The sequence below is a fragment of the Kuraishia capsulata genome, genomic scaffold (assembly GCF_000576695.1).
Source record: "Kuraishia capsulata CBS 1993 genomic scaffold, Kuraishia_capsulata_scaffold_1, whole genome shotgun sequence".
Lineage (NCBI taxonomy): Eukaryota > Fungi > Ascomycota > Pichiomycetes > Pichiales > Pichiaceae > Kuraishia > Kuraishia capsulata.
This window is the reverse complement of record NW_019172950.1, coordinates 1,420,283-1,443,188: the sequence shown is the minus strand read 5'-3', so window position 1 is coordinate 1,443,188 and position 22,906 is coordinate 1,420,283. Positions and strand designations below refer to the sequence as shown.

Here is a 22,906-nt window from a genome sequence, read left to right as displayed (position 1 = left end):
TCCTTAATTCCAATGAGTATACCAAGCCAAAGAGCTTTTTTTCTAAATTATTTCTTCAGGTACTTCCTTTTCCAGTCCCAATACTCCCCCAGTCGCGTGCATGAGTATCCTGAATAGTCAAAATCAATCAACGAAATATCGCTTTGAATACCAGCCCAGATTCCCCAGTAGAACCCAGGCATTCCATAAAATAGAGCTATTTCTTCTATGAGGGCATCAATTTCTTGAGAAGAGACATCTGACCCACTGGAAGACAAGTAAGCCTTGGACCATTTTCTCAGTAACGAGTTTTGTGGAGTAGGCTCTGGGATGCGCGATTTTTCACACTCGAATCCCTGCCACTCCATGAAATGGTTGGATATGTCAAAAGCTCTTGGTCCTGGCATCATGTACTCATAATCGATAAAGGTAAGATCATCTTTCTGTGGAGGATGAGAGAGGCCTTCTCGTAAACCAACCTGCAACGCTTTTGAAAGAGATTGTGTTATTATGATATTGCCCGATAAGAGATCACAATGGCACGTAGCAAACGGCGATTTCGAACCGATTTCACTCAAAACCCATTCCATCTCTTTTCTCAAAACCTGTTTCAAGGAGGCCCCTTCAGGGGCCTCCTGTATGTCCCTATTGTCCTTGCAAACACCACATAGTCCGTCGTTCTCGGGGACTATGTCAATCCACGAACTCATCAGATCCCAGATATTTCTGGGGGTATTCTCTCTCTTATCTCCCGGTTTAGTGTTGAAACGCTTCAGCTTTGTGATGCTCTCCTCGATCTCAGAATCGCTGAGTAGAGAATGCCATTGGCCAAGTCTCTGGGCAATTAGTGGGTACAGTAAGGGGTGAGACATTTCATGAGATAAAAGAGATCGTCCCGGTATGTATCCATAGACCAAACCGTTGCCAAACTTGGCATATATGGGAGGGGCCAGGCTCAAAGAGTTTAGCAACAGCTGTGAAACGAACTCGCGATCTCTATCAATGATCAAGTCCGTACCTCTGCCATACGTCCTCACTAAAACAATTTCAGGCTTTCGAGAACCAAGAGTTGTCCTCTTGCACGACAACAGCATGTTCGTAATTCCACCGGTGAGCTGTTTTATTTCTATGGTGCTGGTGCTCGAACTCCTCCAATGAGGAAACACCTTGAAAAGTAACTCAGTGATGACCGCCTGCTGCTCAGCCGGAGAACCCAGATTAGAGGGTGCAACAAATTCCTCGGGGAGAAGCATTGAATGTGTGGAGTAATGCGATAAGAGGTTCTCCAATTTGGGGTCGACATGAGACTCGGCTGGAGTTCCTCTAATAATAGGATAGGTTGGTGCTGAAATTTGTCTCTCTGAAATGGTCTGGTGGAGATTGACCTCGCTAGGATACCCAAATGAAGACAACGAATCGCTGCTTGAATTCTCGGCTGAGATAGCGGAAGCCAACCCGGGTTTCAGACCCGGAGTCTGAAGAAACTTGTCGTTTGTCAAGGATATCATGGATCTGTTGTTCAAGAAGTCGCTGTAGCTGTCAGCCAAGCGAGCAGTTGGAGGTTGGGAGTTCACTGCATCTGTATCCGTTGGACAAGGCAAGAAATGCAAGTCCCCGCTGGAAATAAGACAGTAGGCTGAGTTCATGGTCCACAACAAGTGAAACGGTGGCCTGTTCGGTGAGCGCTCGAAGAACTAAGGAAGGAGTGTTAGACGTAAGCCATACGACTGATAACAGCCAGTTGCAAATGGCACTAAATATTTCAAGACCAAAGTTGGGCTGTTCACGATATCCTTGCGGATTAAAAGAGTGTTCGATACAAGACAATCGGTTGTAACAAGGGACTACTTTGGAAAAGAAATGGATTGCATGTCTTGTTCTTTTGATCAGCAGAAGTCGTGTAAACTCTGAGGGACATGTGACAGTGGGGAACTGGGGCCAGATAGGAGATTAGCGAAATTCGTGATGGCAGGGCTAGTCACATAATGTGAAATGATGGAGGTTAATTTACTGAAATTAAATCATTTTTTGGTATGATTCTACTGAGGTGGCGAATTTCGAGTGTTTTTACGATTCTTAGCGCTTTATTTCTAGACGATTTCTCTCAATGGATCCAAGTGTTCCTGACTTCTATGGTTGCTCAAATAGAAGCCGTCTTCGTCCTCTCTCTGAAATTCAGTCAATTTTTTCTCGTCGATAATGGTGTAAGGCTCATAACAATAACCACTGGTTAACTCGGGATAATACCTCCGGTACCCCCACCATGCCATGATCGAGCCCAGCAGCGATCCCAGCAGAATGTCCACGAAGTGGTGTCTGTAATCCTGAGTTCTGGAAAGTGCTATGTAAGCAGCCAAAAGGGTAGGAAGTCCAGCTAGAATGATCCTCCAGGCGCTGGTTCTGTTTTTGAACACGGTTAGCTGGCCGCACAACCAGAAGGTCAAGTATCCGAGACCTGAGAAACTCCCACTGGAATGGCCTGAAGGCGTAGTCCTGAATCCGTCCATCAGTAAGCTGTGGTCCGTCTGTGTGCAAATGTCTTTGGCCAGATAGAGCGTGTCTTTGACAGCATCCTCTTTGGGAATGCATCTGGCCAGGAAGTCTGGACGACATCTTCCAACCCAATTCTTCAAAACATCTGTAACCAAGGAGTTGGTTGTGATAGTCACACCCAAACCCACTATCGTAATGTACCAGACGTGCACTTTGTGCTGTTTGGGTGTGAGTAGCAAGACGCTTGCGGATATGCAGATCAAAGGCACCAACGTGTCAAGGGCGATACAGGCAAATGTGGTCACTCTTTCATGCTCTGCAAAAGGATGCGATATAGTAAGATCGTTGATTGTGAATTGTCTTTGAAATGGTTCTGCTCTTGCCAAAAAGAACCAATCGAAACAGAACAGCGACACAAAGTAAATCAAATCAAGCACCTTCCATTTGACAAACGCTCCTGACACAGGTAGCCAATGGAACCCCAAGGTATCCCTATCGATATTCAAATCTCCGAAAGACATTGAAGGAACAGCAAATTTTCAAATTCTCAATGAGATTTAACCCCAAACTAATCTCTGAGAGACTTCTTTGCCTTTAGATTTTATGCCGCTCCGTGTAGTGGAAGGTACATTCACGGTTAGACACCGCGGAGATCACAGCCACAGTGGTCCCAACCGGAATGCGGCTGTGGCGGTGCGTGCGGCTGTGTTTTGGACAACATGGAACGGTGTTGTAGTTGAGAAGTTGATCCCGTCCTTTTTTTGGAGCGCAAATTTTCTTCCCGATATGACTGAAAAAGCTCGAATTTCATGTCGACTCAGACCAAAGGGGCAGTTGCTGATTACTCGGGTCGATACGCAGGAGAATAACGTCAAATCTTCCAATGCATGGACAAACGTTTGTTCGGCCAACAAGGCTTCTGGGATTTCCGAAAGTCAGGATGATGATATTCAGATCACCAGTGTTAGGGTTATAGAGAAAAGTGCAGACTCGGGGACGTCTGAGCTTTCTTCTGTAACTTCACCGACATTCAAACCAGGAGTATTGCTATCAATGGCTAGTCAGCAAGGTTCAACCCAGGCTAAAAAGCCAAAGAGTCTCAGGAAGCCACGGTCACCTCCTGTGAATCTGTTCAAATTCCAAAGAGATGAAACTAAGGCTTTGGATTCAGAAAAGGATAACTTTGAAGAAAAGGTAAGCTTATTCAAGAACTCGATTTTAGGAACAAAAAGGGAAGCTGCTTCCACTGAAACTCATGCTAATGGGCTCAATCTTGCTACCGGGAATTACTCTGGAAACTTGCCTCACCAGGTGCAGCAAGGCTCTATTTTCAACGACGTATCTGCTACACGGATCGAGATGCAGGCACTGCATGCCAATTTTGAAAATATGTGCAAAGATGTTAGGATTTTGAATACGAAATTGGAAAGCCTCAAAGAAGCTCCATGTGCGGACTATCTTATTCGGGAAAACCAAGTTTTGAAACAGCAACTCAATGATATCTCGGGCAGACTTTCTGAAAAGAGCTTGAAGACTGTGAGGCTGCAGAAGCAGGTTGAAGAGCTCAGGAGCAGAAACGAGGCAAGTATTGCTAAATCTCTTGAAAATCAGACAAAGCAATTGCAGACACTTCTCGAAAATTATGCTTCGTTGAAGGGAAATGCTGAACAAACACCTGTCGAACTTCTCAAAGAGATACTGCAGCTGGTCAAAGTCACTTCGGATGATTCAACGCTTCACTTGAAACAGCTGAAAAAGGACTCATATATGAGTAGCTCACAGATTATACAAGAATTGCGGTCACAGTCTTCTCGTCAAAGTGTGACGTCGAAGTTGATGAAAGATCAATTTCAAAAGCTCATTGGTCTGCAAGGAAAGCCCGATTGTCCAAATGATGCTTCCCTCAATGCCGCCACACAAACATATGTTGATCATGAACCCGACCTAAACTTGTCTTCAAACGTCAAGATCAAGGTAGAAGACTTTCTGGAAGGACAGCAGCCAGTTGATGAAGCTCAAAGGAAGAAAAAGCTGAGATGTCATGCTAGCCCCAAGTCTAAGAAGCTGTTCAAAGTCAGTGATGACTAACTCATTTATAATTGCCTACACCTGTTCTGTCAGCTCCTCTAGCAATTCGCTTTTAGACAACGAATGCATGAATTTAACAGGCTTTGTTTGGATGTCCCTATCAATGTGCAGAACCGGAATGTCATACCTATAACAGTCAAACCAGTTTTTGTTCGACGGACTTTCAATGTCGACCATCTCGAGGTTGATATTTCTGGTCCAAGGCTTCTCTCCAATCAAAGGATCTTGCAGAACCTCATCCAAAACGGCCTTTGCCTTGGCGCAGAGCATACAGTTTTCCTTGGTGAAGAATGTCAACCGAATTTCGCTGCTTGGTTGTCCGGTGGCGAGCGCACGAAAATGGCTCCTGGTGGAAACTCCAAGTCCTGAACGTCTTACAATTGCTTTGAACATCCGGGTTAATGAGGGTTGCTTGTTGCCTGTCACATACGTTGATAGAGTAGTAGAGTGGATTTGAAGATATGAGGAAGGCAATAGTGGGATCATTGCTTATGTAATGGATTTACAGGAATGGTACCACTTCATGAGACTGTCCTCAATATGAGGGAGTACTGATGAGGTTTGAATTTCGGGAAGGAGGTTGAATTTATATATGCTGATCGTCTAGTCTTGGACTTCTAGGTCTAAGGAGGCCGATTTCGTGGGAGGTAGACTGCGGTTCCGCCGATAACCCGAAAAGCTCCAGACCATGTCTTGGACTGCTTTTTCAAACTGCTTGGTCCAACCGCTTGTAAAGCCATGTTTTTATGGCCTCAATCATTGACATGGTGGTTGTGTGACCAACAGGCTCCGAATACACCTCTATGTCAGTTCCAGGGAAGCCCTTTAGTTGCTCCAGCTCAGAAACGTAAACCGGGCTCACAATATTGTCCTTTTCTCCATATACGAGAAAAGTTGGAATTCCGTGAGCTATCGAGTAGTATTTCTTTGTGGATAACGATAGGCTCTCGTGTAGTGCTTTCGGGTATCGTTTTTTGGATTCTTCTGACAAGTCCAGCTCTTCGTAGGCCTTCTTGTAGATTCCGGGAGCACATTCACTAAACGGAGTATTGATCACCCGATGGTAATACAAACTCGCCAAATCAGGAGCTCCAACAACGTCTATAATTCCGCTCAAGGGAACCAGAGAAGCCAGTTTGAAAGCAATGTGCCCTCCCATTGAGGTGCCCAGTACATAAGGCACGAAGTCAAACTGAGGACAGTACGCCGGCAAGTACTCTAGTATATTCTTGACATCATAGGCTGCAGCATTGCACATTGAAGCAAGGTCTATCACTTCGAAGGGATTAACAGGTCCCGTTTCGTTTCGGCATAGGTCGACAGCACGCTCACCATGGTTTGGCAAGTCGATGGTGAATGCCACCAAGGGTAATTCAGGGTTGGAATCCAGTTTCAACCTTCCATCAACAATGATGTGAGCGATAGATCCTGAAAATAGATGAGTATTCGTGCGGCCATGCAACACAAACAGAGCAGCTACTTTCTTCGTTTCTCCAGCTTTTGGTGGGGTAACGTTGTCCAGGCCATAAGCGTGAACCTTCACGCCGGCAATTAGAAGTTGAGACTTAATGAGCTTGGAGTCAGCATCAACAGGATACGGGTACCAGCCCATGATCTTAGCGCTGCAAATTGGACTGACGTTCGGGAATCAGAGAAGGACTGAAGAAGTGATAAAATTTCAAGATGTGCGTAGGTCGGTTCTGCCTGCCGATGCCCACGGATCTCTGGCAGGGGTGGCTTGAGCCGCACGCTGAAGAAAATTGGCGTATACGGTGAATGAAATACACGTACTCAGCCAAAATAATTGATTGATATTTGCTTGGCGAACCAACCAAATTATTCATGAGGTAAGTAAAACTCATGGTATCTCCATAAACTGCTTAGCATTCCCCTGCTTCTCCAGGTTACCACTACCTATTCACTAAACTCGCGCCATACGAGCCTGGCAGCGTATTCCGCCTGGACATAGAAAGAGATCTCGCCGATACCAAGTTTTGCTTGCTGATGCAGCAGCCTTTGTGATAGTTTCTCAGCTTTGTTTTCATCTCCTGGAAAATCTCAAAAGTCGCAGGATCGTGTGTTAGCGGCTCAACTTCCAGTAGTATCGAGAACAGGTTGTGGGTATTCGTTGAGCCGCACATTCTCAAAAGAGCTTCTTTGAGAATGTCTTGCTTGAAACCATATAGAGTCATCAGTGTCAGAATACGAAACGCCCTTGACCGAGGTATCTGGATGAGTTTCCAGCAGTCTATGTTTTGCGATTGCAGTTGGATTCTGGCAGTTTGGTCGAAAGACCAATGGCAAAGACTGTACCTCACCAGAGTTTCAATCAAAGCATTTGCCTGGATAGCCGTACATGTCTGAACTATATCGAAAATTTGCCCTGACTCCACTATTTTTTCAACGAATCTGTGATAAGCTCTGAGGAAAATGTTTGGATTTTCGTTGCGGTCCATACCCAATGATATGTAAATCAATCTCACAACGGCCAAATTCCTCGCAACATTGAACATCACCATATTCGGCCTTTGCAATGAGGATCTCGACATCAGAGTTTCTTGTATCTCATAAATCGCCAGCTCTGCTTCTTCTGCAGTTGAAAAGTGCTCCGGAGTCGTAGGAAGAATTGTTGCTAGTGCAGAAACATTCACATTACCCTCGATATCTGAAATGACCTCCCTTGGATACAGAAAGCTAAGCTCCTCTATACTGAACTTGCTCTTGTTTGGCTCAAATCTTAGTGCACTATGTGCTCTTAAAGGTGAGTTTCTCATCTGGGGCATCGGAGTTCCATTTGGTGTAAATCCGAGATTGAAGGGACTGGCTGATTGACTCTGGCCAAAGAAATTGAGAATGGCAGGCTGCTCTCCCAATTTTGAGAGTCTCGAACTCGTTCCCGAAAGTTCGGGTTGGTGGTTCGTGCTGGGAGAGCCACCTTTTCCCCAAGACTTGGGAGAACTGATAATGTTATATAGGTGTGTCTTGAGCCATTTGCCCGATTCTGACTTTTTCACTTCTTCCTTTTTTGTAGCCGACTCGTGTGTTGTTTTGATTGGTGAAACTTCGAGAGCCGTGGGATAAGCAGTAATTGATGCAGGGAGATGTGTAAACATGTCATTTCCTATCTTGGCCCTGTTGGTCTCAAAGGCAGAACGAGCAGCGCTTTGAGGCAGTTGTGGTAGATGTTCCGATAGTAATTCCTGTCTGGGAGACCTATCCGGAACAAGAAGCCTCTGGGGTGATGGAGTCAGCCTTGCAGAAAAATGGTTATTGTCCATTTCTTGACCTCTGGTATTACCCTGGTCCTCAAACTTCTCAGCCAATGTCATTTCCTTGATCTTAATCTTTCTCTTGGTGTACTCCCTATGAACCGTATACAGTGCAAAAAGAGTCACAATGACTAGCATCATAGATGCAAGAGGCACTATCCCGTCTATAAATTTGTGTTGAGACTCTGGCCGAGAAACCAGGAGTTTGTCCGAGTTTGCTGCCTGATTTTTGCTGTCACGAAATAATTCTAAAAGGGCATATCTGTCATCCTCTTCATCAATGCTTCTTTTGACTGAGGAGAACGTAGACACTTGGTCAGGCAGTTCTGGTGCTTCAACGAGATTGGCAATTTGCAAACCAGAACCCTTAAGAAATACAGGTTGATTGGCAAGGCCCTGCCTTCTTCTTATCAAAGACATAACTGTTTTGTTTGGTTTGTACTCTTCACAACAAAAGAATTGTGGTGTAGCGATAAGCGCCTGATTGCGTGCGGCGTTTTGTGATGAGTTTGGCCGGGTAATACTGAGGTAACAGTTAGCGACTTATGTGATGCACGATAAGAGTAGGATATCTAATTCTACTTTAAATTGGTATAACATATCATTAATTTACTTTGCAAACTCAAATTGCTGATATCCCGACGAAACAAAAGCGTGGGCGATGTATTTTTCCCACAACTTCTCGGCGGATATATTGCTGCTCGCATCCACTTGGTCCTCCGCGTCCGCGTCATGATCATCAGTCTTGGCCTTTGAAGACGATGTTTTGGCCATGGTTCTAGCCAACTGGATCCACTCCTTCGCCACAAGACTCTTCATGCCGTACTGCTTATCGGTAGTATACTCGAGCTTGTAGTCCAACGGCTCTTCTGGATGTTCCGAGTAGTATGAAAGGTTCAGGAAGTACTGAGCATATCTCACTGGCGAAAACAACTGAGGGACATAACCTGGCCCCAATGGAGTTCCCTTTGGCATAGGGAGAGGCAAAGATTTGTCTCTTGAAGCCTTGTAGTTCGCCCAATATTGGTCCTCGTCCTCTTCCTCTACTTCGTCGTTTTCTGCCAAAATCTTCTCCATGTTATCGAACACCTCGGACCAGGCAGCATAGCCACTCTGCGAGGCAGCCACTTCACCTTTTCCAACAGACGAATCAAAGAGACCCGTGATGTTGTACTCCCAGACTCTCATACCAGGATTATATGTCGGTATAATGCTCGTTGAAATGTGGGCAACGGTGTATCTTTCGGCCGCAACACCGTACTTCTTTGGCCCTTTCACCAGGGAATACATGTCATCACGAACACTCTCCAGATACGCAACTTTTCCATTGGGTGCACCGTCGTATCTATGGGATACAAAAGTGGTCTCCTCGTCATCGTTAAGCTCTTCGCTTGTCACATTAAAGTCGAAGTAGTTCTCATCAATATCAAGTAAAACTCCCTTTTTGGCCATCTTCGTCTTGATGTTTTTGTATGCCCTCACACTATCCAGAGTCATAAAATGATCGATGTTCATGTGTCCATACACTCCACCTATTATGATATCTCTGTATTCGTACAGCCACACAATGTGCTTGGCGAGACATGATTCTTCGTAGTTTTTGGGCGTTGGTGGCACATGTCCAGTGAGCCATACCTTCATCCCTTTCTTTCTGAGTTCCTTCAATGCAACCCCAAGCCATTGGAAAAGCATGAATCCAGGCTGTTTTCTACTGTCACAATTATCCACTAAAGGATTGGAGCGAAACAGGTACAGCGTATTGATCGACATCACCACCAGTTTGCCGGGTATCACCTCAGTGAAGAAATAGGCCCCTCTATCAAACACGTGCATCTGTTCGGCTGGGACAAAGTTCCTCCAAATTTTAAACAGCTCTCTCGTCTGTAATGTTGGTCCTGGTGAGAACAAGTTGTGAGGGTAAACATCGTTGTTTCCCAGACTTGGGATAATCTTGATCCTTCTGTCTAATGGCAAGATATTCTCATCACCCTCCTCCATGAAAGTGGCAGAAACCAAATCAGCCACCTGTTGGTTCAGGTCAAAAATGTCCATTTCCAGTCTTGGATTCCGTCTATCATTATCGTGGCGAATATTATCTCCTGTCCATATGACAAAATCTATCTTGTCCTTGAGGTTCTTGCTAATCCAATTCAACGTTTCTTCCACCAGCAATTCTGGAGAGTCACACCCACTCATGGCATCCCCATACGGCGAAGCCTGATCATCGCCGCTCGACTTTCTATGGCACAATTCTCGCATTGAGCTGCCATTTCTGAACAGCGGGTCAGGATGCATATCCGTTATATGGAGGAACCTCCCATGGTACTGTGTGGTTTTACCTAGAGAGTCCGTAACCTGAACCACTTGCTGAGGGGTCAATCCCAGCCTTTGGAGCTCCTCAACATTCTGTGGGTCCAATACTTCAACTTTGGCGGGAGCTGCGCTGGTAATTCGGGACTTCGACTTGTCTACAAGGGAGCTGTGCTGAAATTTGTGAATCCCGATACAACCCTCTATCAACAGTGCAGCCGACAACAATGACACCATGATATAATACACCACGGGACTCCCTCGAGTCCTTTTCTTTTCCTCGAGCATTATAATATACAGTTTCCCCCTGTGTGGAAAGATTCAAAACTTCAGAGTTTTATCTATCTGGTGCTAATGTTTACTACTTGTTTGTTAGACATCATCCCCCCCCTAATTGGGCGTGCACGTGCCATCTGTCAACCACTCTCGTGCATGTTGTACCCTATCGTTACTCAAACATGTAGTCGCACGAGACCCTTTGTGAACCAAGACTTCTCTTTATACAGTTGTCCAGGAGTCGCGAATGTTCTCTTGCAATTTCGGAATGGTCATGCTCGTATTTTTCCTTGAATGCACGGAGAAGCCCCACCATGTGATGTTTGTGGGTGACAAGCGGAACTGAGTCTGCGAATAGGCGAGCCGACTGTCCTGATATTGTGGAGTCGAGTTTGAGGCCCGTCAAGTTTTGGAGTTCTTCTTTGATCCTTTTCAAGTAAGCGTGTGCCGACTCCTTTTCTGGTACCTCGCTGGCGTCAATTGGCGAGTCTGTTGAATATGCGTGGGATTCTGGACCGGAAATGTAAAAGTTATAGCACCAAAGGATGATCAACATATGCGTGAGCATGTGTTTGCGGTATGGGAAGCAATCGGTTGATGGATCGTATGGAACTTCTTCGGGATCAATCTCGTTCGTTCCGTTGGACTCCGGCACGGTTCCAAGCATCATTTCGCAAAGAAACAGATATATCTGAATAACAGTGACCAATGCATTTCCTCCCTTCTCGCACCAACTCTGGACCCTGTCGTTGACAGCTTCTGTATCCTTGCCACTGAACTTCACGTTCATCCGTCCTGGTGCTCCAGCGTACACCATGAAGTCATAGTGCTTCAAGTCCGTGTATGACGCATAAAGATGTCTCAATGGGCTCTTGCAAGTAAAATCCTCCTTCTGAAAGGATTGCGGGGAAAGAGGCAGCAACTCAGAACACACCGAGTTGCGAATATTGCAGCATCCTCCGGGACAGATGTCGGAGTTCCAGAAGTTGATGGCCAAGATAATGGTTCCCTTCCATTTTTCTTTCCTGGAATTCCAATCCGAGATAGAAAGCTCAAAGTCTTTCTCTTCCAGCTGGAAGAATAGCGAGAGCAGTCCTGAGAGAATCATTTGCTTCCCGAAAGCCCCTGCGACCACCACCTGGCGGTGAATGACTTTTTTTATAGCACCCAGAAATTTCAAGGGTATTTCATACTCGGTGTTGAATCCCCAAGATCCGTATTGCCACAGATTCTCGTCGCATGGAAGCGAAAGCTTCACATCATGCAAAGCGAGCATCATCTCATGGCCAAAAACAATGGCATGAACTGTCTCTAGATAGAAGGCAAAAAGCGACGTTCTCTTCATCGATTCTTGTTCTATCCATTTCTTCCATGTTGCGGTATCACTGGAGCGGTTCACCGTGATGACGCTCTGGTTGTCTGTAGCATAGTTGTACTTCATCCAAGGATCTCCTCCAAACATGGGCGATCGCCTCAACATTTGGATAGTCAATCCGTGATGGAGATTCGCTCTTTCATGCAAATCTCGTGACGAGCTGGAAATTTCGTATAACTCCAGCATCGTCAACGACTGAACGATCCACGATTTTGGAGGTGGTTTGAATTCCTTGTTTTTGTATATTAGCCACCTTAGAGGAACGGCTATCGAATCTGCAAACAACAGTGGTTTCGCAAGATGAGCCTTCTGGTAAGAATTCGACATAGAGGCTCCAACAACTATCATCGATAACAAAAGAATTGGGTGTGCTTCGAATGTGGAGAATGAAGGTTTATTCAAAACGGGGAATTGAGAATGGAAACACGTCCAGTACATCTCCAAGTAGTACTCGAGCCTTTCTTGTCTGAACTCCTCTTGGTATTTGATGCTTGGTAATGCCTCTGCGAGATCCTCCATTATTGTCGAGTTGATAGTAGTTTGATCGGTAGAATATGGAAACTGTGAGGAAATCTGTAGGAAGTCTAGATCCTGCTCTTGGGGTGGCTCGCATGGAACCTCCAGCTGGTCACCCACCGAGATCGAACTCTGAAATCTCGAGACATCAGCAAATGCATCCATATCCTGACTGACAGGCAAGCTATCGAAGTCTTGGAGTAACCATTGAAGTAAATCTTCGGATGAAACCACTGGCTCGTTCAAAATCGGCGTGGAGTTAAACTGAGTCACCTCCAAGTTCCGCCGCTTTGAAGCACTTCCATCTGGGGCATCACTGGCCGGCCGTTTTCCCTCGGCAATAGAATTTGCATCCACAGATATGAATCTAATCTGGTGTCTTTTCTGAGTCTTTCGATGTGCTCGTTGATTATGCGAGGGATCAATCCCGCTCTTGACTTCATGTCTTTTGTAGTGCTTTTCTCTCACATCACTTCTCGTGAAAAACTTGTTGCATCCGGGCCAATCACATTTATGCTCCAATTCTGCGCTGTGGTTTTTTTTGTGCCGGTTGAGGTGATCTTGCCTCGTGAAAGATCTCGCACAGCCAGCGAAGTCGCAATAAAATCGTACTGCCACCGGCTTTGCCGATACTTCAGACATGGACGGTTTGAGGGAAAAGAAGCTCACTTCTGGTGGCTGTAGGTGAATATTCAACAAACTCGTACGAGGTTTCCTGAAGTTTCACGAACTTCGCGGGTGTGGCCCCCGCAATCACCGTCTTGCATTCGATAAAGACACTATGCTTGATCTCAAGTGCCTTGCCCTGCCGAGCTGCAGCTGTGGAAGACACGACTTGAGTTTCTGGTGTCGGGGTATTTGATGTTCTATTAAAAATACAAAACTATATAATGCCAGGCACTGTATTTCATGCTCCTCATTTATGTGTGATGTCTGAGGTCTGATCAGCTTCACAAACCTTTTGCTTCCACGGGTGAACAATCCTAACTTTTTGACCCTCAAACAGTTCACCTCAGCTCATATCTACCCCACAGGCGCAGGAAAGATGCGCGTCTGCCGAATCGGGAATCCTTTGGATGGTGGGGGAGGGGCCAAACCGCCATAGTGAAGTATTCTGAGGCAATGGCAAACTGGATTCATACTGGGCCAAAAAGGGTTTTGTCGAGCCGGGAAAATGGTTGAAATATCGCTGAGGGTCCCTGAGTGTTGATAGTTTGTCAAAAGCTTAGGTTTCACTCAATTGTTTAATTCGGACTGAAACATGACGTGGGATATTAAGTAAGTATGAGAAACTATCATGGGACAGTGACAGTTGGGCCACACAGTTCACCCAGAGTATTCCATTTACTCAGTAAATTCATGTCCTTTCAAATCTTTTTTGACCGCTTCTAACATCCCATAGGAAAGTGCTTGTGACCGGAGGAACTGGGTTCATCGGTGCCCATATTGTTGACAACCTTTTAGGTCTGGGAATTACCGTCAGACTGGCAACAAGATCCATGGCTAAGGCGGAAGAGTTCATTGCCCAGAGACAAAAATTTGCCGATCGGATTGAGCCTTTTCAAATCGAAGACTTTTGTTCTTCGTCTGACCAGCCCAATCCTTTCCTCGAGGCAGTCAAAGGGTGCGATGGAATAATTCATGCAGCCTCTCCTTTGAGTTACGATGTAACCAATGCCGAGGAGGAGCTAATCAAGCCTGCTATTCGTGGTGTGAAAATTGTCCTCGAGGCAGCTATAACCGAGCCCAAGATTAAAAGGATTGTTTTGACCTCATCTTTTGCGTCTGTCATGGATGTGGCTAGAGGACCGGGTCCCGGGTTCACCTACACTGGCGAGGACTGGAATCCTCTGACTTACGAAGAGAGTGCCAAAGCAGACGCAGTTATTGCCTACAGAGGCTCTAAGAAGTTTGCAGAGCTAGAGGCATGGAACTTCATCAAGCACAACAAACCTGGGTTCGACCTGGTGACTTTTTGTCCACCTATGACATTTGGCCCAGTTGTTCATCCCGTTGAAAATGTTGAGAGTCTGAATCTTTCTAACAGAATCTTGTGGGATATCTATGCTGGTGCTGACCCACTTCCCGTTTCGCGTGTTCCTGTCTGGGTTGATGTCAGGGACTTGGCTCTGGCCCATGCAAGAAGTTTGATCACTGAAACGGTAGGTGGTCGGAGGTACGTACCTTCTTCACCGGACAAGTTCTCGTATGCCCTTGCTGCTAAAATCATGAAAGACTCGGGCCTCGGAGAAACTGTCACTGGCACCATCCCCGAATCGGATCTGAATCCTTTGGGTTACGATCTGGATTGGCAATCGGTCACTAGAGATCTTGGTGTAAACTTTCACGGGTTCGAGGAATGTGTCGTTGACTCTATTACTCAATTTAAGACTATTCCTCGAGAAAGCAAATAGATATATGGAAGAATAAGATATATACACATGAATTTTGCCAAGCCGTAAATACACTGAAGTGGATTTCACTTGTTAATGGAGAATGAAGCAAATCTACATGTAGTTAACTACAAACCACAGTCGCCTCCATTCTTAAAGACTGCCAGTAACTGGAGCAATCAGTAAAATCCTAATCCACCCAATTTGATTTTTGCCAGAAGTCGAATAGAATCTTAAGCGCAAACTCCGTCTTGGTGCGGTCCCTCCCCCACCAAGATCTACACGCTTTGGCCAACGCCCTATGATATCATCGAATTCGCTTTGTCCGCATCATCCCCGCTTAGCCTCGTTTGACGCACTCCGTGTTTGTGGGGAAATCAGAAAACTCAGAATTCTATACAGCTTACAACCAATAATACTGTAATTTCTCCTCGAATACCTACCACAAAATCCTCGAGATTTCTGAAAAAGGAAATTTTCCCCCACCCAAGACCCTCTCGCGTCAAATCCATATTACCCCGGATTATTCAGTTCATGCACAGAGGATCTAGAGTGACCTGAACATTGTAGTATATTGAGTGCCGCCTTCTATTCACTCCTTTGGGACATATATTCATGGGTGTAGTGCTGTGAATTAAGTGGACATCGTGGTTGTGTGTATATATATAGGACAACGAATTCGGTGGTTGTCATAGACCAAGATATTTGGCAATAAGTGTTTTGACATTTTTTCAGAAACTTTTCGCGCCATTCCACACGATATCAAAATGAAGAAGCATTTGGGCCTTTCAGGGAATTATCTTTTGGGGTTTCTAACAGCCATGAACGGGTTGACGATGGGTTGGTTTGGTTACGACCAAGGTGTCTTCTCGGGTGTTCTAATTTCTGCTGACTTCATCTCCCATTTTCCCAAAGTCAAAGACTCAAACATCTCGGGTATTACTTCCTCGTGTTTTTCTCTCGGTGCATTTCTCGGTGCAATTACTGCTTTCTCCTTTGGTGAGAAGATTGGCCGTAAAAAGACGATTCTATGTGGCTCGATTTTGAATGCTATCGGGGCTATTCTTCAAATCTCTGCATTTCATCTCCCCCAGATGATCATAGGCAGAGTGATCAACGGGTTTGGTATGGGTCTCACCTCATCAACTTGTCCCGTTTACCAGGCAGAATGTACTAAGGCACAATATCGTGGTCGTTTGGTAGTTGTTGGCTCGTTGTCCAACACATTTGCCTACATGTTGGCGAATTGGATGAATTTTGGGCTTTACTTTTCAAGTGGTCCATTGCAGTGGAGATTCCCTATGGCGTTTCAGTTGCTGTTCCCAATGTTTTCTGTCCCTATCCTCTTGTTCTTGCCTGAATCCCCAAGATGGCTGATGAACAATAAAAGATTCGACGAGGGCCTGCAAAACATTGCATTGCTATGGGGCAAAGACCTCAAATCTGAAGATCCTCTGGTCCAGGAAGAATACTACTCCATTCTTTCTATCATTGACCAGGAAAGCAAAAACAGGGTTCCATTGAAGGATGTTCTTCTCTGCAAAGACAAAACTCACAACCTCAAGAGAGTCGTCTTAGGAATGGGTACCCAGTTCATGCAACAGTTCACTGGTGTTAATGCCCTTGGCTACTATATGCCTACTATTCTCACCACCCAACTTGGCTTTTCGAGTTCAAGGGCTAAACTTTTGTCTGCTTGCAATGCCACTTCTTATCTTGCAGCTGCGTTTGTGTGTTTGATCATCATCGATATGGTTGGTCGTAGAAGACTCATGATCTGGGGGTCTCTCTCGTGCTGTGTCTGCTACATTATCGCTGCTGTTTCAGTCAAGGTTGCTGATACGCATCTTAAATTTGAAATGGGGTGTCTCACGGTGACCATGTTTTTTCTTTACTATGTCTGTTACGGTACTTCCTACGCGAAAGTTCCATGGGTTTACTCTTCAGAAATCAACTCTATCGGATGGAGAACTAGAGGAGCTGCAGCTGCCACTGCCACAAACTGGATTTGTGGCTTTTGCGTTACTCAATATACTAAGAAGGCCATTGACAACATGAAATGGGGGTTCTATTTGCTTTTTGCATGTATCGTTCTCTGCTATGTTCCCGTGGTGTACTTCCTATACCCTGAGACTTCTAGACGTACCTTGGAAGATATCGACTACATGTTCCAAGAGTACGATGTGGTTATTGTATCCCGTTACAAGGTGCTTACTCAAAGAGGAAGAGCTGAGGAATTTGCTATCAATGAGGAACAGAGAGTTCAAGATGTTACTCATTCCAAGGCTCTCGGTGATGAAAAGTCGTCCCTGGCTGAGCATGTGGAGACGATCTGAGGGGTCTCTGGTGTTTCGCTGTTACTTGGAGAAAGTTTTTTTTGTACTCCATAATTTCCATTTTTTAATTTCGAAACTTACTTGTGTAGAATTCAGGCACTTTACTTAACTAGGAGTGATCATAGACAGCCATCTTAGCCTACACTTTTCAAACAATTGCGTACCACTTTATATTATGTCAACGATAACTTACTTGATTTTGAATAATGTAGTACTCTATATAACTATCCATTCAAAGACCCTTCTCAATTGCCCATAACTTTTCAAAGGCTGGAAGATACTTTTCCCACACAGACTCGTCAATGTCCTGGTCAATTGGTGGTCTTCCGTGCAAGACCTCACCAATACCCAGAATATGGTTCAGAGCAAACTTCAGACCTAACAGGTTTAAAACTGCAGTCATTTCGTTTACTGTTGTAACGAGTTCCTGGAATTTTGCAGCCTGGACGGTGTCGCCTTTACCGTAGTCGTTAAAGACCTTGAGCATGGATTTTGGAAAAACATTGGACAATCCATCAATGCAGCCCTCAATTCCTGTAGCCAATGCGGGAACTAAAACCTGGCCTACACCAGCAAGTGGCCTGAAATTTGCACTCTTAATTTCCTCATTTTGGCAGATAAGAGTGTACAATGTGAAATTGTAGTGTGTCAGCTTGCACCCAACGATGTTTGGATGTTTCGCGAGCTTGATATAGCTTTCAATGGTCAGATCAATATTGTTTTGAACGCCAGGATAATTGTATATCAAAAGAGGTAGTTTTGAGCTGTCGGCAACGGTCTGGAAGAAATTGACCAGACCTTGCTGCTTTGTTAATCCAGGACCGTAATAACCTGGAACCAAAACAACTGCGTAATCAACCTTCAGACTTTTTAAGCCTTGGATATCATCAAGCAAATCAGGAATACAAGAACCAATAGCTCCTCCCATAACCTTGAAGCTGGGATCAGGAAACTCTGATCTCACTCTCCTGATGATCTCATGCCTCTCTTCTCTGGTGAGGTTAATGGCTTCACCAGTTGAACCTCCAATTAAAATTCCAGTGACCTTCGCTTGGTATAGGTATCTCACATGTTTGAGGATTGATTCATAATCAATGGAGTAATCCTTTTTGAAAAATGTTGGAATTGGAGAGTAAATTCCCTTTGGTGGTAGTTGAACAGTCATAATTGGTCAATCTAAAATGTCCAACTAAACGTAGAGCGCACTTTTTCTCCACAACCGATCCTGCACTTTATAAGGTCTTTGGGGAGAACATCGGATAACCCGCACATCCTGTGAACGTCATATCACATCATATTTCTTATATGACCACACCTGATTGGGATCAAGTTCTGGGGTAATCATGTATATTACAGGTGGGGGGTATTACCGCATTAGGATGTGGAGGAGAACTTGCAGATAAGCCGATGAGATGAGACTGATCTGGTCAGTTTTACAAGACAAGCCCTTTCTTTTCTTTTTTGGTCAAGAAAGCCTAATGTGCGGCTCACGGTATTCCTACGAGTCTTCAAATGATGGACCAAGTTAGCCTAAAAATTCCATATTGCGTATTATAAACTCCGGAAAGAAATCACTCCCTCAACAAGCCATCCCCACCTTTAGGCGCCTGCTTGATTTTCTCGCCAATTTCACTCGTCCAGAAGCTTCCGTTTGGATAGAGATACTTCTCAATGGCTCCTGGAGTATAACCAATGGAATAACCTGGGTCCATTGGCGTAACATAATGCGCATCCCTGATCTCACATGGATGAGCTAAATTCTCACGATAAGAGTCGGCTGCTTCAAGCATTGACTTTCTTCCACTGATCGAGACGTAATCAATAGTTGATAGATGGGAAGTTAACTCAGTAAGACCCATAGCTCCGTTATGAGGAACACATGGAACGTTGAATTTCAAAGCCATGAGCATCACGGCTAAACACTCGTTGACTCCCCCGAGTCTGACAGAGTCAATCTGACAAACGTCAATTGCATCTGCCTGCAACAATTGCTTGAAGATTACTCTATTGGCAGCCATTTCACCTGTGGCCACTCCCACACCATATGGTTTCAGAGCCTTCCTGATGGTTGCATGACCCAAAACATCATCTGGACTGGTTGGCTCTTCAATGAAAACTGGCTTGAACTGAACCAACTCCTTCATCCACTCAATTGCCTCAGGAACAGACCAAACCTGGTTGGCATCGATCATCACCTGGTACTCATTGTCATATCCAATGATGTCTCTGACGGCTTGAAGTCTCTGTTTGTCAGCCGCTAAATCGCTTCCAACTTTGAACTTAAAAATTTTGAAGCCCTGGTCGATTGTTTCCTGTAGCACTTTCTTCATCTTATCACCGCTGAATGCCAACCATCCAGCAGAAGTCGTGTAGGCAGGAACAGCGACATTTTCCAAAGCTTCCTGGACTCTGTCCTCTTTGCCCACACTCGTCTTCGTCAACAACTCAATGCACTCCTCAGGCGTAATGGCATCGGTGATATATCTGAAGTCAATACACCTGACAATCTCCTCTGGTGTCATATCGGCAACGATCTTCCATACTGGTCTGTTGGTTACTTTGCCCCAGAGATCCCAGATCGCATTGATCACGGCTGCAGTCGCCAGATGGGTGACTCCCTTTTCGGGTCCGATCCAACGGTACTGCGAGTCGCTCACCATATACCTCCATGTATTGCCCATGTTCTCCACAAGACTGCTGAATTTCTTCCCAACCACACGTGGGGCAAAGGCCTCAATAGCTGCAACCACGAGCTCAGAACCACGACCGTTGCTGAAGGCCATTCCTTCACCCACAAGTTCTGGCTTATTGGTCAACAATTGTAGGTATGGGTGGGACCCATTGGTCCCCTGGTGCATGGCATCAGATCCGATTCCATCGAGACTCGTGGGGAAACGGATGTCGTAGACTTTGAAGCCGGTGATGATGATATCGCTGGTAGATGTTGGCATTTGGAAATTGGGTGGTGAGTGGTTGGTATGTGGATCTGAAGTTTATTTCTGCAATCCCATTGAGACAGACATCCGCACAGTCTTATAAGATCATTGAAACTTTTCGAGAGGCCATAATCGCCAAAGTTAACCCATACCTATAGAATGTGGGGGACACCTGCCCTATTAGGCAACCACGTCCTGCTCTTCGAGGGGTGGGGTTTTTGTCAGCGCACACACACCCAAACGGGTTATGATCCCAAGTCCGACTTTGTGGGGTTTCCGCGTGGGATGTGCGCGTATTAGTCCTGCTGCAAAAGCTTGGCTATATAAAACGGACGGCTGTGGCCCCTGGATGGTTGTAAGGCATAACACCTCAGTTTTTTTTAGTTGAAAATCAAATTTTTCTAATTTTTATTGCCATATCAAAATGGTTTACCCAGAGACGTTCAGCGGATTTGCTGTCACCGACTGCGACAAATGGTCAGAGGCCACCAAGATCGAGTTCACTCCCAAGAAACTGGGTGACTACGACGTCGACATCAAGATTTCAGCTTGTGGAGTGTGCGGGTCAGACGTCCACACCGTCAAGGCTGGTTGGTCCAAGCCTGATTTGCCTGTGATCCCAGGTCACGAGATTGTTGGTAAGGTGGTTGCTGTTGGGCCCAAGGTGGATGATTTCCAGATTGGCCAGAGAGTTGGCTGTGGAGCCCAGATCTGGTCTTGCGGTACATGCATTGACTGTAAGTCCGATAACGAAACTTATTGTCCTCAGATGGTTGATACCTACAACGACCATTACCCGGACGGAGACAAGACTTGGGGTGGCTATTCTTCCCACGTCAGGGCTCATCGTCACTGGGTGTTTCCTCTGCCTGAAAACCTGTCTGATAGCGATGTTGCTCCAATGCTGTGTGCGGGGATTACCACCTATTCTCCCTTGGTGAGAAACGGAGCTGGCCCGGGAAAGAGCGTCGGGGTCATCGGTATCGGTGGTTTGGGCCATTTCGCTATTATGTGGGCGAAGGCTCTTGGGGCAACAGTTTACACTTTCTCCAGAACCAGTGACAAGAAACAGGTGGCAACTGAACTGGGATCCGATTACTTTATTCCAACCTGGGAAGAAAAGGATTTCGCGACGAAGTACGCTAGAAAGCTTGATGTGATCATCCAATGTGGTAACTCGTCAGAAGGCTTTGATGTGGGTAGCTATATGAGGACATTGAAAGTTCACGGAAAGCTTGTGACTGTTGGTTTACCTGAGGATAATCTCCAGGTTAGTGTCGGCGACATTTTCGGCAACGGTGCGCTGTTTGGTGCTTCTCATCTCGGAAGCAGAAAGGAGATGCTGGATATGCTGGATCTGGCCTCTAAAAAGGGAATCAAGTGTTGGTACGAAGATATTCCTATCAGCGAGGAGGGAGTCAAGAAGGCCCTGGTGGGGTGTCATGAGAACAAGCCTAGGTTCAGGTACGTGTTGACTGACTACCAAAAGATTTTTGGTCAGGAGTGAAAGGCATCGTAGTAACGGCATTCATGCCGATGGTTATGAGATATATAGATAATTGTCATATTTGAGCCCCAGGAAACTGAATAAAAACATAAAATAAGTACTTGAGTGTTGTAGAGATGAGTTTTGGAAATATAGAGATTTTTTTGGAAAAAATGAAAATTCTGTCAAATCTCATATTCTGCAAAAGTGTGTTCAAACATGATCAGAGAATAAACTCCAGGATTTAGCTTCATGAAATTTAGTTTTTTACTAAGTGCTTAAATTAAATCATAAAGACACAATTGGCTTTACCAATCTAGTTCAACACCTTATACCATGAATTATGTACTAGTCAATGAATGACATATCGTGCGGCTTTTTTTTTAAAGCAACTCGTCAGTTCATAGGAGATGTCACTAATCGGGCTCCTCCAATTAGCCAGATTTACGTCGGACCATAGCTCTTACATTCAGGCTTGGCCAGGAGCGGTATAATACCCGCATGAGGCAAGAACTTGCCGACTTGAAATGATCTTCGATCTGATGTGCTCATCTTGGTCCAAGGCTTAACAGACAGGAACGCGCTGGGGGTCACGGTGATCGCAGGAGCTTATCGAGCAATAATAACTTGTCGTCTAACAACAACCGGAAGACACTTAAGGAAATTCTACAAGCAATCAACTAATTAAACTTTAAACTAAATAAACCTTAGGAGTTTCCTAAAATGTATGCCTTGGCCGTATACTACCAGCGTGTCTTGGTTGGTTGTTATTTTAATCGGGATCAACCCGTCACGGGATCAACCGATTTCCTAAAAAAAACACACAAATAAACCTGCGCATAGCGAGCCCATTGACATGCCATAAGCGGATTTCAATACGCTTTTGGATTCGCGACTGTTCCCAAAACAACAATTAAGATTCGCGAGTCCTGGAGATGATTCATGCAAGTTCATGCAAGTACTAAAGATGCGTTTTGGGAAGGTGCCAGGCGAGCCAACAGAATAAGGCTTTTGAGAAGGGGCAGCGGTTGAGAAAAAAAAACAAGACGGTGAAATGTAGGAGAATCTATGCTCAACATATAATTCTTGTTGTATAAGAGAAAATTGATAGACACTTATGGTTATTGCAAATAACAGTTAACTTAAGCTCTGGACCCACCTACGATACATCCGAGCCTACACCCTACGTTAACATTCCTCGAAAACCTAAATCTCAGAGCCAAAATCTCCGAAGTGAACAACACGGCGAGCAATCACTCCTAAAAGGGTAAAGTCACGGATCACATCACCAAACAATACATAACGCTTGGACAGACCGGTGCCTGTGGGCACAAGTCCTGCCCGTTTTAGGTTAAAAGTGCGTACATATGAAATTAATGCAGATCGCTGAGCCGGCATTAGTGCGTGTTTCTAGGCTACGGTTATGTCAGCGACTTGACTCAAATACAC

The 22,906-nt window shown here is 45.2% G+C and overlaps 13 protein-coding genes across 13 annotated transcripts; 4 read left to right on the top strand and 9 right to left on the bottom strand.

Moving 5' to 3' along the window:
• Positions 1-47: 47 nt before the first annotated feature.
• Positions 48-1,625, bottom strand: KUCA_T00000786001 (uncharacterized protein; the record flags this gene model as incomplete). The annotated part of the gene is made up of 1 exon (XM_022605358.1): positions 48-1,625. One exon carries the CDS (start codon positions 1,623-1,625, stop codon positions 48-50), a length of 1,578 nt encoding a protein of 525 aa, XP_022456834.1.
• A 444-nt stretch (positions 1,626-2,069) lies between these two features.
• KUCA_T00000785001 (uncharacterized protein) lies at positions 2,070-2,993 on the bottom strand (the record flags this gene model as incomplete). The annotated part of the gene is made up of 1 exon (XM_022605357.1): positions 2,070-2,993. The coding sequence occupies one exon, from the start codon at positions 2,991-2,993 to the stop codon at positions 2,070-2,072; it is 924 nt and encodes a 307-aa protein (XP_022456833.1).
• An 82-nt stretch (positions 2,994-3,075) lies between these two features.
• KUCA_T00000784001 (uncharacterized protein) lies at positions 3,076-4,560 on the top strand (the record flags this gene model as incomplete). Its single annotated transcript, XM_022605356.1, has 1 exon — positions 3,076-4,560. The coding sequence occupies one exon, from the start codon at positions 3,076-3,078 to the stop codon at positions 4,558-4,560; it is 1,485 nt and encodes a 494-aa protein (XP_022456832.1).
• A 15-nt stretch (positions 4,561-4,575) lies between these two features.
• On the bottom strand, positions 4,576-5,046 carry KUCA_T00000783001 (uncharacterized protein; the record flags this gene model as incomplete). The annotated part of the gene is made up of 1 exon (XM_022605355.1): positions 4,576-5,046. One exon carries the CDS (start codon positions 5,044-5,046, stop codon positions 4,576-4,578), a length of 471 nt encoding a protein of 156 aa, XP_022456831.1.
• Positions 5,047-5,266: 220 nt separating this feature from the next.
• KUCA_T00000782001 (uncharacterized protein) lies at positions 5,267-6,172 on the bottom strand (the record flags this gene model as incomplete). The annotated part of the gene is made up of 1 exon (XM_022605354.1): positions 5,267-6,172. One exon carries the CDS (start codon positions 6,170-6,172, stop codon positions 5,267-5,269), a length of 906 nt encoding a protein of 301 aa, XP_022456830.1.
• A 298-nt stretch (positions 6,173-6,470) lies between these two features.
• KUCA_T00000781001 (uncharacterized protein) lies at positions 6,471-8,249 on the bottom strand (the record flags this gene model as incomplete). Its single annotated transcript, XM_022605353.1, has 1 exon — positions 6,471-8,249. The coding sequence occupies one exon, from the start codon at positions 8,247-8,249 to the stop codon at positions 6,471-6,473; it is 1,779 nt and encodes a 592-aa protein (XP_022456829.1).
• A 189-nt stretch (positions 8,250-8,438) lies between these two features.
• Positions 8,439-10,427, bottom strand: KUCA_T00000780001 (uncharacterized protein; the record flags this gene model as incomplete). The annotated part of the gene is made up of 1 exon (XM_022605350.1): positions 8,439-10,427. The coding sequence occupies one exon, from the start codon at positions 10,425-10,427 to the stop codon at positions 8,439-8,441; it is 1,989 nt and encodes a 662-aa protein (XP_022456828.1).
• A 160-nt stretch (positions 10,428-10,587) lies between these two features.
• KUCA_T00000779001 (uncharacterized protein) lies at positions 10,588-12,948 on the bottom strand (the record flags this gene model as incomplete). The annotated part of the gene is made up of 1 exon (XM_022605349.1): positions 10,588-12,948. One exon carries the CDS (start codon positions 12,946-12,948, stop codon positions 10,588-10,590), a length of 2,361 nt encoding a protein of 786 aa, XP_022456827.1.
• A 619-nt stretch (positions 12,949-13,567) lies between these two features.
• Positions 13,568-14,720, top strand: KUCA_T00000778001 (uncharacterized protein; the record flags this gene model as incomplete). Its single annotated transcript, XM_022605348.1, has 2 exons — positions 13,568-13,584; positions 13,709-14,720. The coding sequence occupies 2 exons, from the start codon at positions 13,568-13,570 to the stop codon at positions 14,718-14,720; spliced, it is 1,029 nt and encodes a 342-aa protein (XP_022456826.1).
• Positions 14,721-15,466: 746 nt separating this feature from the next.
• On the top strand, positions 15,467-17,035 carry KUCA_T00000777001 (uncharacterized protein; the record flags this gene model as incomplete). Its single annotated transcript, XM_022605347.1, has 1 exon — positions 15,467-17,035. The coding sequence occupies one exon, from the start codon at positions 15,467-15,469 to the stop codon at positions 17,033-17,035; it is 1,569 nt and encodes a 522-aa protein (XP_022456825.1).
• Positions 17,036-17,267: 232 nt separating this feature from the next.
• KUCA_T00000776001 (uncharacterized protein) lies at positions 17,268-18,200 on the bottom strand (the record flags this gene model as incomplete). The annotated part of the gene is made up of 1 exon (XM_022605346.1): positions 17,268-18,200. The coding sequence occupies one exon, from the start codon at positions 18,198-18,200 to the stop codon at positions 17,268-17,270; it is 933 nt and encodes a 310-aa protein (XP_022456824.1).
• A 406-nt stretch (positions 18,201-18,606) lies between these two features.
• Positions 18,607-19,986, bottom strand: KUCA_T00000775001 (uncharacterized protein; the record flags this gene model as incomplete). Its single annotated transcript, XM_022605345.1, has 1 exon — positions 18,607-19,986. One exon carries the CDS (start codon positions 19,984-19,986, stop codon positions 18,607-18,609), a length of 1,380 nt encoding a protein of 459 aa, XP_022456823.1.
• A 409-nt stretch (positions 19,987-20,395) lies between these two features.
• Positions 20,396-21,478, top strand: KUCA_T00000774001 (uncharacterized protein; the record flags this gene model as incomplete). Its single annotated transcript, XM_022605344.1, has 1 exon — positions 20,396-21,478. The coding sequence occupies one exon, from the start codon at positions 20,396-20,398 to the stop codon at positions 21,476-21,478; it is 1,083 nt and encodes a 360-aa protein (XP_022456822.1).
• Positions 21,479-22,906: the final 1,428 nt, after the last annotated feature.